We start from the raw sequence: 17,657 nt of genomic DNA, 5'->3' as shown, positions 1-17,657 counted from the left end.
TTGCCCACTTCCTAAAATTTACTTGTTAACCCATACAGCCTCATGGTTATTTGCAGATTGTGCAGAGCAGTGAAAAATTTGAGTTGCTTGATGTACACATTCCCAGTTAAGGTCAAGCAAAGTGATGCTCTGAGTTTTTCAGCCCTCCCTCTATAACCAAGTGTCCTTTTCACAGTCTTTCTAGTGCCACGTCTTTTTTTCACATGCTGGAGATTTTCTTTCTCATATTTAAAATTGCTTTCAAATATAGTGCTCAAGTGGTGTGTAGTGTTCCTAAGCACAAGAAGTCTGTGATGTATTTATAGAGAAAACACACTTATTAGGAAAGCTTCGTTTAAATGAGTTATAGTGCTACTGGCCTCATTGAGATCAATGGTAATGAACAAATTATATTAAATAAGGTGTCTTTAAGTAGCTGGTATTGACCAGGTGACAAGAATGTTGTGACCAGAGCCTTGTACAAAGCTAATTTTACCTTTCTCCTAAGAACATGGTTCAGTACGTGTTTATTTAGTATTTGTGATGACTTTATAGAACCATGAGTAATGAGAAACACTGTATATGTGTATATATGCGCACGCGCGCGCGCGCGTGTGTGTGTGTGTGTGTGTGTGTGTGTGTATCTGCTGGTGCGTTTCTAAACTATCTCTGGATAAGTAAATAAATAATACTTGGAAGTACTCCCAAGAAGCCAATAAATAATATTCTGATCTCTGGAAGAAATGGGCAGTGAGGAAAGCAATGGAAAATAGATTTTTCACTATTACTTAAAAATACTTCTGTATTTTTAAAATTTGAACAAGTCAATGTACTGTCTCTCCAGAGATAAATATGAAATTGAAACAAGCCCAGAAACTTTTGCCTGCCTTCAATGCACACCACACATCAGTCCTCACACATCCCCCTTGGGGGATGGGAGGTAAAGAGGCCCTCTCTGTCACCCATATACCACTTCTCAGTCTGTGCACACCATCAATGCAGTTAGGAGGGCAGGGTCCTGAGACATGCTGGCCTAGGGAAAGTCTTCTGTGGAGGATGGATTGCTCTGGTGCCAAGTTGCCAGTCATGAGTTGGCTGCTTGACAACTCACCTGTGTGCTCTCATCATGGAAGCCCTCGAGGAAGCTCTCCAGCAGCTCATCTGCATTGTCAATTCGCTCAGCATACTCGCCCACAATCCAAATCATGGCAGCCCGGGCCTCGGGTTCATCTAGGGAGTCCAGGTTCTCACACAGTGTGGCAATAACACTCTCGTACCTGAAGATCAGGGCACAATTGGCATATGAGCAACTGAAGGAGCCAGGGCAAGCCTAGGGAGGCCCATCAGGGAACAAAAGAGGCAGGCCCCTGGCAGGGTCTTGCCCTACAAGACCTTGAAAGGGTGGTAAATAATGGGATTTGAGTTTTCATCTGTTACAGTTTTCTTATTTTGGTGTAAGGAGCAGAGGATAGACAGTTCAGGAAAAATAAAACAAGAGATTTCTTTTGAGAAGACTATTTGTGGAAGGAAAATAAGGAAGTGGGGAAAGGTTCCTTCTTGCTTTTCCTTCCCACCATCTCTGGCCCCAACAGAATTACATCACGCTCTCGCTGGAAGAAGCAGGCACGTACTTGTTTGGGTACTTCCGAAAGATGTCCTTGATGACTACGATGGCTTCCTGGACCACGTAGTTGACCTTGGTCTGGATGAGATCCAGCAGTGTGCTCACACAGCGCTCTGCAGATTGCTGTGTGAGGAGAGTGTGGACAAAGCCCTTGTATCCACTGCCAACAGAACCTCTAATGACTATACCTTGGCCAAGAGGTCAGTCATGCCTTGCCCAGAGAACATTATCCCAAACAATGGCGGAAAATAAGTACAAGATGATGGCCCTAGAGTGGCAGGGATACAAGGTGACAGAGTTGGACTGAGAAGGCCAGAGGCAGAACTTCTCATAATGGGGAGTCCTTGGAGTTCCTCTAGGTCATCCCTGAGGAGAGAATGACTATGGTCTAGTCTGACCCTACCATACTTCTACTTGTTTCCCAAAGTGGGCCCCTATGACCAAAAACACTTCAAAAGTCTCCAGTTGGACCAGTCCCTATCTCCCAGTCATTTTTATTACAACTTGCTGCATTAATGCTTTTGTGGGAAAGATTCTCTGGATGTCATCACAAGTCCCAAGGGAAAACACCTCATGGGTTAGGGTTGGGTTGCCTGACTGTGCCAGGATCCCACATTTAAGGGCTCCATTTAAGGAGTCAAATTCAGTGAATGGGAGGGAAGGAATGCCAGGACACAGGGGTTTGGATGGCCTGTGGGAACTTGGAGACAAGTAGCACATGTACAGTTGAATCATGAAACTTGCCAAAATGTTAAACAGGCAGAGCCCCTGCCCAGAACTCCACAAAGTTGAAAGTCTACTCTATCCGGGCCACCACCAGTTTGACCCACTGTTTTAGCTAATGCTGCAGGAGAACCCATTATTATGATGGGTGAATTTCATATATGGCAACTCAAAGGTCTAAAGGTTACAGAGTGAGAAGGAACAACCAAATCTGCACATGGGTGCTGTGGGGGCTCCAGTTGGGGCCCTTAGGCCTTTCTGGACTGCCAACAGCTGGTAGATTCTGCTAGAATCAGACTGGTTTCCTAGTTTCAGCTTCCTTTCCCTCCCTACTCCCCTGTCCAGGACATAGTCCCAGAGCCTCACCTCCACCTTGATGGCGCAGCGGCCAATGGCTCGAACAGCCTTCCGCACAAAGTCCACATCCACTTCTGTTGCATATTCTTTTAGCTCTGCCAACACCTGTGATCCAAACAGAGAAGATGGGGTTTTGAGGAAGACAGATCTTGTTCTTCGGGCCATCCTTTCTTTTCCCAGACCCGAGATCCCAGAGCATTGTGGGCAAGCATAGATACACCCAAAGGTGCCTAGAAAAATGAGATTCTCCCTCTTGCTCAAAGTGGAAGGCCCAAGGGAGGCAGCGAGATGTCAGGTGACCCAAGAGGAAAGTAGGGAAGGATTAATTGGCAGGGTTGGTCAATCCTTATTTTAGATTGATCTAGCTAATATGGCTACCTAACCACTACTTTTTAACAGGTAGATAATAATAACAGGGAGAACAAATATTTTTAGTAGAAAAACAATAACAGGGAGAGCAAATTTTTTAGTACAAAAATACCAGTTAACATTTGCTGAGTGCTTGCTCACAGAGCCCCATACCCCCAGACCGAAGGAGCTTTGCTGTCCAACACCGAAGCCCATGCACTTGGCCACTGTCTTCTGCTGACCTGGGCAATGTTGGCCTGAGAGGCCAGGCGGATCATGATGTCCAGCTTCTCCAGCTTCACGTAGATGGGGTCATTGTACTTCACAAAGAACACCTTCATCTCGTGCTTCAGGATCTCAGGCCTGGGGGTGAGACAGGAAGGCTCAAAAAGCAGTAAGCCCTGTTAGAAAGCCCCCTCTATCTCTACTGGGACATTTCTGGGGTCTGAAGTAAAGACTGACAGCCAAAAGAGCAACCGCTACCACAGATGCATGCTCCTGTGCAGAGGGCCCACTGGCCAGCCAACAGGACCACTCACATTCCAGGAAGGTGAGAAGAAGGATGAGAAAGAGGCAATTCACAGGTGATAGGCCTAGGAACCAGACAGCTCTACTCCCAGAGCTTGTGACCTCAGCCCTGTTTCCTCATCCATGAAATGGGACTAGCATTGTCAGAAAAGAGCTACCATTGGAGTCCAAGTCTCTAGTATTAAAGAGGCCTGGTGTCTGAGCACTCAGTTTTCAGAAGCGGCTACACCATTCCCTAAGTCATAAAGGTGGTTAATTGTGCAGAGACTGTACAAACAGTATGATCTCTGTTTAACACCCACTTCCCTTTGGGGAGGCTAGAATTTTGGTAGGTGCCAAAATTTTACTGATTAGCCCCAGTAAAAACCTAAGTTGCTGAATCTCAAATGGGCTCCCCGGGCAGAAATATCACTTGCTGTTGCATTTTGTTGCCAGAGGAGGAGTGTGCTATGTGACCCCCAATGGAAAGGAGGGAGTATAGGGATCCTGCACATGCATTCCTCCAGACTCTACCGGTGTCTTTCTCCCTATGACCCAGCTGTGTGTCCTTACAACACTGATAACAAATCTTAGCCGTGAGAACTAAATGTTGATTCCTGTGTCTTTCTAGTCAATCACTAAAGGTGAGTCCTTCTAGTTAATCACTGACACCCATGGAAAAGGACTGTTCAAGAATTATATAGAAAGTATCTAGTATGATCAATGCCTGCCTCAGAGAAGGCACTCGCCATACAGTTGTCACCAGCCAAGTACTTCCAGCCCTCAACTGGCACCATATGCCTCATTGTTTTTAGAGGAGGAATCCTGAGAGGTGGAGGGGCTTGCACCAGGGCACATCTAGTGTTAATAAGGCCAGGAGCGGGCCTCCCCGGTGGCACAGCGGTTGAGCTCTGGGTTGCGAAGCTGCCCACAGCCTCTGCGGCGCCGGTTCGATCCCCGGCTGCTCCCCGGCTGCTCCCCGGCCTCCAGAGGAGGGTCCCACATGGCGCGCAGACCTCTCCTGCCACCCGCTGCTCCCCTCGGCAGTGTACTTCGGTCCTTCTGCCTGCTCTGCTCCCTGCTTTGGCTCTGGTGAATTCTCTCACCCTCCTGCGCTTCTGACTGTACCCAGTGCATGTATAAACAAACAAATAAATAAATAAATAAATAACATGCCTCTATTAAAAAAAAAAAAATAAATAAGGCCAGGAGCAAGATCAGTCGCCCCTGACTCCTATTCCTATGTCCTTCCCAGAAGACAAAGGAAGGCAGAAAATAAATAGGGATAGATGGTAAAGGGATAGTGAATGAGGTGGGGTGGTCCCGGCAGAAGAGCTTAAGTTGTGCTCAGTGGAGGAAGGCAGGATTCCAAGCTGGGCACCAGGGAAGCTTGATTTCTACAATCAGAACTTGGCAAAAGCTGCCCATCTATATGTTGGGATTGGGTTAGGTGGGGCCTTGGCAACAGTGTCAAGTTCTTAAGAGATTTGCCATGATAAAAATAGCACAGGGAACTCTTTGTGCTGATCAGATCTCCAGGTCACTATACCTTACTAAATCTATTATGAATCCCTAAGCTCAGTTCTTTGGTTAGACACTCAAAGCTTTCCTGTATTTACCTCACAAACCTTCACAAAATTCCCAATTCCACTGACATCTATGGGCCTCCAAGAGTGTCCTAGGAATCAGAATGATGCTGTTTTTCAGTTCCAGCCTTCAGATACCAGGTGCTTTCCGCTAGAAGCAGTGTCTTACTTCTGCAGTCATTCCAATGGGGAGGAGGGAAATATGCTGCAGTATTTGGAAAGACTTTGACATACCCTCCCCTGCCCAGGACCAGACACAAAGTTCATGGGGCCTTACCACCTTAGAGTCCTCCAACCTAATGGAATTTTACCAGAGCTATGGACCCTTTCCCCAGAAAAAAATGTGTGCGTGCACACACACATACACAATCTTACACCTTGTTTAGGAGAGCTCTATGGACTGTGCAGCAATTCACTGTTCATGGTTAAGTACCACCATACTAGCTTTTTTGGGGTCTGCTACTGGGTTAAGCTGGTGAACCTTAGCCCTACTGACAATCTGGGCTGGGTAATTCTCTCTGTGTGGGAGGGGCCGGTCTGTGTACTGTAGGATGTTGAACAGCATCCCTGGCCTCTACCCACGATGTCAGCAGCACCTCCTCACTTGTGACAATCAAAATGCCTCCTGAGAGACAAAGTTGGCCCTGGCTAAGAACCCCTGCATTAAACTATTGTTGGAGACTTCCTAGACTGAAATAGGTCAGTTTCCCCTCAGAGTCTCTTCCCAGCAGAAGGTCCCCCAGGAGCACACACTGCACATGTAGTCCCAGCACCTTTTCTGTACGATGAGGTTGATGTTGCGCAGGGCCACATACTGCAACTCAGGTTCGGCTGATAGCAGTGTGACCAGGGGCGGGGCCAGCTTCTTGAGCAGTGTGCCGTAGTAGTCCAAGTCCTTGGACAACATCTCCATGAACTTCATCAGTACCTTCACAGCAGACAGCACCACAGCAGAGTTGGCATGGGAGAGCCTAGGGGTGACTCGCTCACAGATGCTGGGGTTTATTCCAAGGGGGGCAAACAGGAAAGAGAGACAAGGAGAAACATCCTGTCTTTAGTTATCAAGAAAGTATGTCTTTTATAGGAGGAAGATCTGGATCCTGGTTTCTGCTTACTGCTAACTAACACAAGCAGGTTAAAACCACTCTGGGCCTAAGTTTCCTAGAGGTCTGAGGTCCATCTCTTGGTTGGAGCCCCTCAAAGACCAGGTCTGACCTGGCTGGTAAGCAAGGGACAACCTGCTTACCTCTGGGCCTCCCGGTCATCCTTGGGTGCATAGTTGGCCAGGCAGTCCAGGATAAAGATCTGGCCCCACTCAGTGCACTCATTCAGGGCTGTCAGCAGCTTGTTGATGGACTGTGGGTTCAGGTCGAGCAGGTTGCTGCTGGGATGAGACTCAGCAATCTCCGAGAGGGCAGCCACAGCATTTGCCACTACCTAAAAGGAGGGAAGAAGTAGAGGCTGCGGGTGCCACTCAAAGGCCAGGGGGCAGTGGACTAATGATGCTGGTTCTTTAGAGGCTGAATATCGTGAAAGGAATATTAGACCCAACAGGCAGTATCTGAAGCCTCGAGAACCACTCCAGCATCACCCTACTGACTTCTCTGTAAACTGGAACTAAAACAAATGCACCCACTATTAACAAAAAAGAGGCAAAATAAAAACCAAAAATGATTGAGTCCAAGTGCCTGGCAACAGAAAGCATTTTGAATCACCTAACACATAGCCCCTGTCTACCAGCTACAATAGCTCAATTTAAGGGTTGCCAACTGTGCTTCTCAGAACCAGAAGATTCCTGCAGAATCCCTTAAAACTGCCAGGAACAGATGGGGACTGGAGCACACAGGGGCTTGCCAGGTAAAGCTCCATGGGTGATAGCATTTCTGTGGGACAGAGTGGGACAGCTGGGCCAAGGGGTTTGTGCATTTCATTTTAAACAGGCCCTGCTGCCAATTTATAATCTTTTTTTTTTTTTTAATAGAGGCATGCTTTATTTATTTGTTTGCTGGTTTGTTTGTTTTGTTTATACATGCACTGGGTACAGTCAGAAGTGCGGGAGGGAGGGTGAGAGAATTCACCAGAGCCAGAGCGGGGAGCAGAGCAGGCAGAAGGACCAAAGTACACTGCTGAGGGGAGCAGCGGGTGGCAGGAGAGGTCTGCGCGCCATGTGGGACCCTCCTCCGGTGGCCGGGGAGCAGCCGTGGATCGAACCGGCGCCGCAGAGGCTGCGCGCAGTTTCGCAACCCAGCGCTCAACCGCTGCGCCACCGGGGAGGCCCCCTGCTGCCAATTTATTTATTTATTTATTTTTTAAGATTTATTTATTTATTTGTTTATACAAACACTGGGTACAGTCAGAAGCGCGGGAGGGTGAGAGAATTCACCAGAGCCAGGGCGGGGAGCAGAGCAGGCAGAAGGACCGAAGGACACTGCTGAGGGGAGCAGCGGGCGGCAGGAGAGGTCTGCGCGCCATGTGGGACCCTCCTCCGGTGGCTGGGGAGCAGCCGGGGATCGAACCGGCGCTGCAGAGGCTGCGGGCAGCTTCACAACCCAGAGCTCAACCGCTGCGCCACCGGGGAGGCCCCCTGCTGCCAATTTAGAACAAATTTTAAACAAACTGCTGCCATTGCCACATGAGACAGGAGTTCCTACCCAGCCATGTTCTGGTGCCCTCTTTTCTAGGCTATTCTACTTCAAGGTGACCCTCTATATTCCTGAAAAGATGTGGGGAAAGGTAAAAACATCTCACATTCAGAGCTAACAAGAGTCTGGGTGAAAAGACTGAGAGACAGTGACTAGAATGGGAAGGAGGGGCCTCCCTGGTGGCACAGTGGGTTGAGCGCAGCGCTGTGAAACTGTCTGTAGTTGTTTTCCTGGCCGGCCAGGGAGATTCCCATATGGCGTGGCAGACCTCTTCTGTCTTGCCCACTGCTGCCCTCAGCAGTGTGTATCGGTCCTTCTGCCTGTTTTGCTCCCTGCTCTGTCTCTGGTGAATTCTCTCACCCTTTTGAGCCTCTGGCTTGTACCCTGGTGCTTGTATAAATAAATAAATCTTTAAAGAAAAAAAAAAGAAAGGGAAGGAGGGCACTAATCTTGATTACATGCCCACTGCTATACCAGTTCACAGTTTAAGTTTGGCAGAGGGTCAAACCAAGATCTTCCTAAAGCAGGTTGGGAAGAAGTAGAGGTAGCATAGTGGGTACCAGCAGCTTACCATGGGGTTAGAGTCAGAGATGAGGTCTTTAAGGGTGTCAAGAAAGCCCTGATCCTCTACCAGCTGGGCGTTGATGTCATGGAGCTTGGCTACACACACAGCTGCTGTCTTGCGCACATATGGGTCCTCATCCTTTAGGCACTTCCGGAGTGGCTCACACAAGTATTCTGTGATCTTGTCAACTCGGATGCAGCCCATGGTCCGAACAGCCAGGGCTCGGATGAGGGGGTTGGGGTCTTCGCAGTCCTAGAAGAGGAACCAGTCATTGGCTGGGGGCAGGGGTGGGCTGAGCCATCTGCGGCTCCAGACTCCTCCTTGTCCCAGAGTTCTGAGCAACATCTGATAGTTGCTGTGGAATCTCCCATTATCTGCAACCAATAGCACCAAAAGTAAGTGCTACGTACAGGCCTGCAGTACTTGCCAGGAGCCGTGCTAGAGCTCTGCACTGTTGCCTCTGATCCTCACAGTGGACATACTGTATGACCCCATTTTACAGATGAGGGAGCTTAGGCTTTAAGGCAGGTTGGGAGCTCGTCCAGTCAGAGTGGAGTTGTGATTTAACTCATATTGATCCAGTACCACAGACCTCAGTCTTTCCACTGTGTCACAGAAACCCTTATTTGCCCATATCTGCGCTCTGATGGAGATAGGGGAGCTCAGATTCTAAAGGTGTCCAGAGATTGCAATTGAGTCCCTGCTTGCTTATCAATCTGGAGAACCTAAAATGCAGGAAGGGACAATTTAGAAGGAAAACACAGATGTTCTTGGACATTTGCCAAACCCTATCCTGGCAAAGGATGAGGGCAAAAGCTCACCCTAGGGGCATTCATGTATCTATTATCAGGTATTTATGAACATAACTTTGGGGGTTTTTTGAGACTGGGAGCCCCCTGCTGAAGGAGGCGGCCCTCAGGCTGGTAGGAGGCCTTGGAAGGGAGCCTGAGTGTTTCTCCCAGGGACACTGTGCCCCACAGCAAGAGATCGAGGGAAAATGGAGCAATAAGCCCCCATATACCTGCTCCCTCCAAGCTCCTACTCACCTTCACAAAGGTGTTGACGGCCATGATGGCCATATCGGGTTGACTCTTGGCATAGTTCATCAAGTACAGGTACACCAACTTTTTCAGCTCCAGATTGTCTGTCTGCATACAGTTCACCACATCAGGGAAGAGGGCACTAGAAGGTCAAAGAAAGGAAGAGGCACCTAATGGGGGTGGGAAAACAGTAGGTAGGAGGGAAGGAGAAAGGTAATAGAACTTCCTAGTAAAAGGAAGAGCAGAGCTATGCTCTATAGCTAACAGTAACACCTATTGGTGGAAATGGAATTCCAAAGGATGATTTTTAAAGCAAAAAAAAAAAGCCCTGTTTTCTTTTCACAGGGTTCAAACCTGAGCTCTGGAGCCCATGAAATATAGCTCAAACCCAGCTTTCCCTCTTCTTAGCTTTATGAAGTTGGGAAAATTTCTTTATCTCTGTTTCCATTTGCAAAAAAAGTACAAATAAAATACCCCACTTCACAGGGCCCTTTTGATAATTAGAGAAACAATACACTTAAAAGTATTTGGTCATTGACATCTGAGAGGTAGTAAATAAATGAAAATGATTGTTTTCCCCTTCTGACTTTAACACGGCCCCTTAAATTGGGCTGCCTGTCCCACAGGGTTGTAAGGAAATAGAGAAGGCTGTGCTGAGTTAACAAGGTTGTCAACTCAGGCACCCACTTGGAATTCGCCCAGTATATATGCAGCATGCACTTACACCAGGCTTGGTGCTGAGGGCTTTACATACTTGATCTCATTTAACATCCCTAAGAAATCAGGGTCTTATTCCCATTTTATAGCAGCACCACTAAGGTTCATAAAAGTCAAGTAACCTGCCTGAGGGGCCAGGTCTAACTCCAAAGCTCATACTCAAGACTGCTGTTATACTGGGTAGAATCCCTCCTAACATGGTACTGATAATCTCAGTAGCACAGGTCCCTTGAGATGTAAAATATGGTCAGAGATGAATTTTTTGTCTCTGGAATTCCCCTCTCAGGTCTTGTGATTTTTATGGGCAAGGAAATGGTAACCAGAGACTTGAGAGGTCAAAGTGAACGAATTAAGCCCCACAGGCAGGAGTCCAGTTGGTAATTAAAGTGATGCATCACCCTGGAAGATGACACAGGAAGAAAGGGAGAGGTGACACCACTGATGAGACTGTTTTTTTGGGTCTGTCACATCAGCTTATTTGAGACGCTTATTTGAGACGGAAGAACAAAGATGCTTCCTCTAGGAGAAGGTGACACCATTTTCCAACAGAAGGAGAGCGGTTTTGTCTGGAAGGAGCCTGACTTGAAAGGCGACCCAGCTTTCCAGTAACTACTGATCCATTTGCCACTCTGTCTTCAGCAGGTCTCTCTGCATAACTGTTCCTCCTGTGGCACTGTTAGGAGGAGCCTTACTAAGGATGGCAATGGGATCGGGCAATGCATGGAAATGTCCGACTAGTGACATCCTGCCATGGGACCTGGATGGGGAGCTGGCTCCACATCTGCAATCAGGCCTACACAGAGTGGGGCTGTGACCATGAGGTCAGCGAGGAGAGTGCACAGGTAAAAGCACCCTGTTTTCAGATTCCAGAAGGGCCAGGTGTGAGCCTTAGTTCTGTCATTCATCACATGACCACTGGGAAGACATTTTACTCTTTATCTTGTTGCTGCTAGAACTGCCCAAACATATCTGGAATTGTTCTGCAGACTCTTAAACACTGTACAAGTGCTAAGTTGTAAGACTATCCGTGGGGACTTTACAACATAGTAGGCAGGTCAACACGACTACACATAAAAAGAGGACAGTCTAGAAACAGTGTCAGGGGAAAGGAACACGGAGCAAATGCTGCATGTTCAGGGCAATGGACTGGGGGGATGAAGGAAGGCAACACAGAGACAGTGAGTCAGTTGTAAAAGATGGAAAAATGAGGAATCGAAAAAGAGAAAAACATTCCAGGCAAGGGAAAGGCATGAACAAAGGTATGTCAGTAATTCTACACATGGTCTGCTCTGGCAATCAGATGCAAACCAGAGGTTGCCAATGGGTGACAAATTCAACAAGTCCCATCAGCAAGCAAGTTTTACTCAGCTAGTGTTTACTTGTTTGTTTTATGTCAGCTGTCAACCTGAAACAGGGAGATCTAAAACAAAAATTCCAGAATTCCCATTCTTCCTAAAAACTGAAAGACCTGGACACATGAGGTTCATCTTCCCCAGCTTACAGCAACCATCTGGACATGTCACATCCACTTTATTGCTTGTTGCCTTTTTTAAAATTTATTTTATTTAGTTATGAATACAAGAACTGGGGTGTAGGCCAGAGGCGCAGCGGGTGAGAGGATTCACCAGAGACAGAGTGGACAGATGGATCTACTGAAATACACTGCTGAGGGGAGCAGCAGGCCTGACAGGAGAGGTCTGCTCCATCAGGTGGGTCAGCTCTCTGGCCAGGGATCGAACTCAAGTTGCAGTGGCTGGTGATAGCTTCATAGCGCTGAGACTTAACCCCTGCACCACCAGGGAAGCCCTGCTTGTTGCCTTTTCAACCTAGTTCACTTTACTCACTCCAGCAAGTGGGTGTGTGACCGCTCTATAAACAAAACCTTTGTGTTTGGAATGGAGGCTTGGGAAGGGAGCTAAACAAGGGGAAACACAGGTCCCTAGAGATACCCTAAAGGAAAGATCTGAGCTAGATCCAAGCTATAAAGCATCCCTCTGGGCCTCCAGTTGTTGTCCAGCCTATTCCTGCACACCTGACATCTTTGCCAACGGTCATTGATGCAATCACTTTCTTCACCGCCTCCTTCTTCTTCTCCTTCTTGTCACTGTTGAGCTCTGCCTTCAGTTCGAAGATCTCGCCTAAAAAAGGAGGCAGGCATGAGCGATCCATCTGCACCCTGCCAGGGGGTGATTCCCAGCCCCCAACTTCCAAAAGAATTGGAAGAGGCAGGTAAGACACGCCATGCTGCCAGCTGAGGGCAGCTTTAGACCTGGCCTCAGGTGGAACAGGCAGCAGAGAGAAATTGACTGTTTGGAGAAGAATTATCAAGATGGAAACTTGCAGGTCACATTGGACTGAGGAGAGAGGAATTGCGGAAGCTACAAAGGTTCTGAGGAAGACAGAAAGTGTGGGGGCAGGTCCTGCTCAGCCAGACAACTGAAAACATACATAGGAAAAAGCAAAGTTCTCTTGACCCAAAGTTCTCAAGGCAGCATGTGATGGAATCTAGGAACTTAGTTTGAAAGGAGAGGGAGGATTTGCTTGCTTCTCACACGTAGGCTCTTCCTGTTTTCCTAGACCTCCAGTAAAAACGGCTCACTCAGGATTTCACTTCCTGAGCTACAAGTGGTTGCTCAACTCTAAAAATGGGAATTCAGCTGCCCTAGAAGAGCTCTAGCAAGTAAACTATTTTATAGATTTGATGATCTGGAAGGAGCAAATGCGGAAACAGGGCTGCTGAAGGCCTTGTCATGGAGAGGAAGCCTCCTAGTAACTTCAATAACAGGTTGAGAGGGCAGACTTTAGAGTCAGGCCTCCAGCCTCAAAACAACCACAGCCAGCATTTCCCAACCCTTCCTGTAAGCCAGGTGCTATACTAATTTCTTCCTTACAACAATGCTGTTTTCCTCCATTTTACAGATGAGCAAATGGAATAAAAGGTTCAGTAACTTGCCTAACTGGTCTACCAGCTCCAAAGCCCATGTTCTAAAATCTGATGCTGAGCCTAACCCAGTTCATCACTGCTTCTTTGAAGCTGTTTCTTTGTATGCTCTACCTTGACCAGCATGAATTCTCTCACTGACCACTCAGGTGCAAGGCTCATCTCAGAGCTTGGCCCTCGGGGTGACCTTTGTCTTAAATATCTCTTTTGTACAATGAGAATTCCCAGTTCCCTCTTAAATTACTTGGGGTGGGAGAGAAGCAGACTGGGGTGGTGGGGGGAGGAAAGGGAAGAAGAAGAGTGGGGTGTGCTAAAGATGTTCCAGATGGATTTACAGTGAGAAAAAGAAAACTAGCAGGTTTATATCATGACTGAACACTGTATTCAGCCAAGAACTTGAGATGAAAGACAGCAAATAAGGTTCATTAAGAACAATCATGCAGCATAGCCCAGGGCAAGAGCACGCTGAGGCTACTGCTCAGCAGAGCCAGAGGAATCTGTAGACCTAGCAGTTCAAATTCAAGGGTCTATAGGGTTAAACCCTCCAACAGACTGTGAGGGCTGTTTCCCACTATAGGGTCCAACAGACCTTGATGAGTTTGACTCTGGGACCTGCCATGGGGCTTTCCTCGCTTTGCTCAAAGTCTTAAACAGTTTCAGTGTAACTGGCCATGATGGATTGCTGAGGCCTGAGTCACCCCGGCCCCAAGAAGGCTGGTAGGGTAAACCTGGCCTCCACCTACTTCCAAAGCCTCCTTCCTCTAATGGGCCCCAATCCACTCAGTTACCAAGCCTATACCCTCAATCACATACAAAGCACTAGGTTTTCCACTACATGATTTGCACATCAAAGACATCTTTACAGACACATCACCCAAAGCAGTGATAGTGAAGGCAAAGATCAACAGCTGGGACTACATCAAATTAAAGAGCTTTTGCACAGCAAAAGAGACAATAACAAAAACAAAGAGAAACCCCACCAACTGGGAGAACATTTTTGCACCCAACACTAATGATAAAGGACTGATCACAAAAATCTGCAAAGAGCTGATGAGACTCAACAACAACAAAGAAAATAATCCAGTCAAAAAATGGGCAGAAGAGCTAAAAAGAAACTTCTCTGAAGAGGAAATGCAAATGGCCAACAGGCATATGAAAAAATGTTCAACATCACTTGTCATCAGGGAAATGCAAATCAAAACTACCATGAGATACCATCTTACACCAGTGAGAATGGCACATATTAAAAAAACTAGCAACAACAAATGTTGGCGAGGGTGTGGAGAAAAAGGAACTCTTCTGCACTGTTGGTGGGAGTGCAAACTGGTCCAACCACTGTGGAAAGCTGTGTGGAGATTTCTGGACCTACTAAACATAGAGCTTCCATATGATCCAGCAATTCCACTCCTAGGTATTTACCCAAAGGACACAGAAACATCAATTCCAAAGAACACCTGCACCCCTATGTTTATAGCAGCACTGTTTACAATAGCTAAGCTTTGGAAACAACCCAAATGCCCAAAAATAGATGACTGGATCAAGAAGATGTGGTACATATATACCATGGAATATTACTCAGCATTCAAAAAAGATAAACACATGCAATTTGCTGCAACATGGATGGCGCTGGAAGGGATCATGCTCAGCGAAATAAGCCAAAAAGAAAAAGAAAAATACCGGATGGTCTCACTCATAGCAGGAATCTAGAAAACTTAAATAAGGGACCAGGAAAATGAATAACTATAAGAAAGTGAAAATCAAAATCAACAAAAAACTATGAACCAGAGACACTTTTAGGGGGGCGGGGGCGGGAGGGGAGGGATTGGGGTCAGAATGGGGGGCTGCAATTGTATGGGGAATATAACAATAAAATTTATAAAAAAAAATAATAAAAAAAAAATAAAAAAAAATAAATTGGAGTATAAAAAAAACAAACAAACAAAAAAAAACAAGGATATGGGGGGACAAAATGTATTTTTTATGAAAGGCAACTTACTGAAGGCCAATAAAAAAGAGTTTTTCAAATAAAAAAAAAAAAAAAAAAAAAAAAAACAAAGCACTAGGTTTCCTCTATACCTAATCCCACCACCCCATGATGACCCTGCTGTTCTCAAGCACCATCATCACTCATTAGAGCTGGTACTGGTCTTCCTGCCTCCCCTCAGTTTCACATCCTTCAAATTTTCATTAGGATCAGTCTCGGACCTTCCCTTGATTAAAACCATCATTAATGCCAGATTTGAATCCTGGTCTACAGACACTGGCCTCAAAAGAATGCCTACCAAATCCCTCATCCCCAAAGAAACCCCAATTTACCCAGCACTAAATCCCCTTCCTCTAGGATCTGCCTTATCAGGCCCTGTACAATTGGTCTCCGTACATCTCTCCAATCTTCCTTCCATCACTCTCTTCAGGGTTTTGTGCTCAAGTGCTTTTCTACCCAAATAAACCAAGAGTAGAGTGCTCACTGCTCTTTTTTTCCCACTCTTATAACCCCTTTTGCCAGATAGTTCCACCTCGGGTCCTCCCACAGTCCCTGCCCTCTGGTATGATTACTACCTAACACAATGGACATTCTCTCTGCTGAACCTCAAGCAAAGCCAGGTCCATGGGTCTGTCTCCTCCACTGCACGTGGAAGGTGCTCCATAAGAACTGGCTGCACTAATAAAATGCTTAGCGAGCAGCAGACTTCAGATCCTGTTAAGCTGACCCAATAACAGAGACTCTTCATCTGCTGAGCAGCCACTGTGTGTGTCAATTTCACGTGGAAGGAAGGAGGTGGAAGGAGGGGGTCTGTCATAAAGATGCTTACAGGGTTAAAGTACATTTGTCAGCCACCACGACAAGCTCCATTTCTAGAAAAGCAGAATAACAATATCCAACAAAAGACAAGGTTAGCACATTTTAGTTCAGCAACTCAACAGACTAATACTGAGTTGTTAAAACTTGGGAAAATGTTCATGATAATATCAGATGAAAAACAGGATATAAACTCTGACTTCAACCACATAAACATAGGCTCATGGAAAAGGACCAGACACACAAAGTGCTGTGGGGTTGCTGATAGGATTGTGTGCACTCTTTCCTCCAGGAAAAAAATCATATTTAACGTTTTTAAGACATGGAGAACAAAAAAGGGCTTATCTACATTTGTAGTTCTAAAAGAAGTGGTAATTTTGTATATCATCAGAGTTTCATTTTCTGTACCTACAAGGTTAAAGACCCTGGGTAATTCCCACTACTTGCTGCCAGGCCTCAACCCCAACACTACTCCCTACTTCCAAAGGAGTAAGCAGAAAGTTCCAGCAAGGAACAAAGAGGACAAGACCCCATAATGAAATAAACAGTACCTTTTTTGGTCGTGGTGAAATATTTTGAGTCAGTCATTTTGGTCCTTTATCTGTGGCCAGTCTCTGTAAGACAGAAGAAAAGGATGACTTTCAGTTGTGTTCCATTCCATTTTCAGTCATGGAGCAAGGAGGAGGAGGAGAGAAGTAGCCAACACACATGTGGTATGGGAAGATAGCTTCTTATCGCTTTACTGGGCAAATGAACTGTTACATAATAGGTGATCAGATTTTGGGGGGAAATTCTAAGGAATCTATCAAAGTTCTGAATATGCAAATCCTCTGACCCAGAAAGTCTACTTCTAGGATCACTCTATCAGAAATATCAAAACAAAGATATAAGGGTTTTACTACGGACCATCCATACAAATGCATCACTGGAAATAAAATGCCCATCAAAAAGGGAATAGTCAAGGGTCTCTCTGGTGGCACAAGGGGTTAAGTCTCAGTACTATGAAGCTATCCACAGCCACTGGAGCTCCGGCCAGGGAGCTACCCACATGGTGTAGCAGACCTCTCCTGTCTTGCCCGCTGCTCCCTTCAGTGGTGTATTTCAGTCACTCGGCCTGTTATGCTCCCTACTCTGTCTCTGGTGAACGCTCTCACCCCCTACCCCACCTCTGGCCTATACCCCAGCTCCTGTATGTGTAAATAAATCTTTTTTAAAAAGGAGGCGGGGGGGACAGTCAAATATTTTGGAAGAGTTCACAAATTAAAAAGCATGTAACTATCATAGTTACAGCTACCCCTTCATGGTGCTCACCGTTCCCAGCACTCTTCCAAGTATTTTAGCACAAGTCATTAAAGTCTCACAGAGGTACTATTCATTGACTCATATAGTCAAATGAACTTGAGGTTTCTTCTTTCTCTGAACTTTTCCAAGCTTCTGAAACAGTAATATGCAATGTTCATCCCTAGAGAGGACTAGACTCTATATACTGCAGAACTCCAGAGTATTTCCCAAATCTAACTGACCAGATTGCTTAAAGCATTGCACGACATCTCCCTGTGCAAAACTCATAGTGTAAAGTGCTGTTCTAAGGCAGTAAGATGAAGTACCACAGCCACCTTGTTCATTCAAAAAACATTTACTGAGTGTCTACTATATAACCTCAATACCTCCTCTTGGGCAACAAAGATGAAAGCAGCTACACAGGAGGCAAGTGTCTGTACCCTGGATACACGGCACAGGTTTATGGGATTGTTCTAATGTTTAAGGAGCTATCATTATTTACTGAGACTGTATTAAAGTCAGAGGCTTTACACACACGATCTCATTT

The 17,657-nt window shown here is 46.3% G+C and overlaps 1 protein-coding gene across 4 annotated transcripts in view; it reads right to left on the bottom strand.

The window, feature by feature from the left end:
- The window catches only part of AP1B1 (adaptor related protein complex 1 subunit beta 1), a gene marked incomplete at its 5' end in the record, with an annotated part of 33,538 nt that extends 17,121 nt beyond the window's left edge, over positions 1–16,417 (bottom strand). For all 4 annotated transcript variants that reach the window (XM_084253620.1, XM_084253621.1, XM_084253622.1 and 1 more), the window contains 10 exons: positions 1,091–1,256; positions 1,611–1,726; positions 2,693–2,788; positions 3,274–3,394; positions 5,898–6,119; positions 6,371–6,561; positions 8,338–8,583; positions 9,378–9,513; positions 12,121–12,226; positions 16,381–16,417. In XM_084253620.1, the coding sequence (XP_084109746.1) occupies positions 1,091–1,256; positions 1,611–1,726; positions 2,693–2,788; positions 3,274–3,394; positions 5,898–6,119; positions 6,371–6,561; positions 8,338–8,583; positions 9,378–9,513; positions 12,121–12,226; positions 16,381–16,417 (1,437 nt within the window). The remainder of the gene's footprint in view (positions 1–1,090; positions 1,257–1,610; positions 1,727–2,692; positions 2,789–3,273; positions 3,395–5,897; positions 6,120–6,370; positions 6,562–8,337; positions 8,584–9,377; positions 9,514–12,120; positions 12,227–16,380) is intronic.
- Positions 16,418–17,657: the final 1,240 nt, after the last annotated feature.

The sequence above is a fragment of the Talpa europaea genome, assembly GCF_964194135.1.
Source record: "Talpa europaea genome assembly, chromosome: 14".
NCBI classification, from domain to species: Eukaryota; Metazoa; Chordata; class Mammalia; order Eulipotyphla; family Talpidae; genus Talpa; species Talpa europaea.
This window is presented reverse-complemented; position numbering and strand designations above follow the sequence as displayed.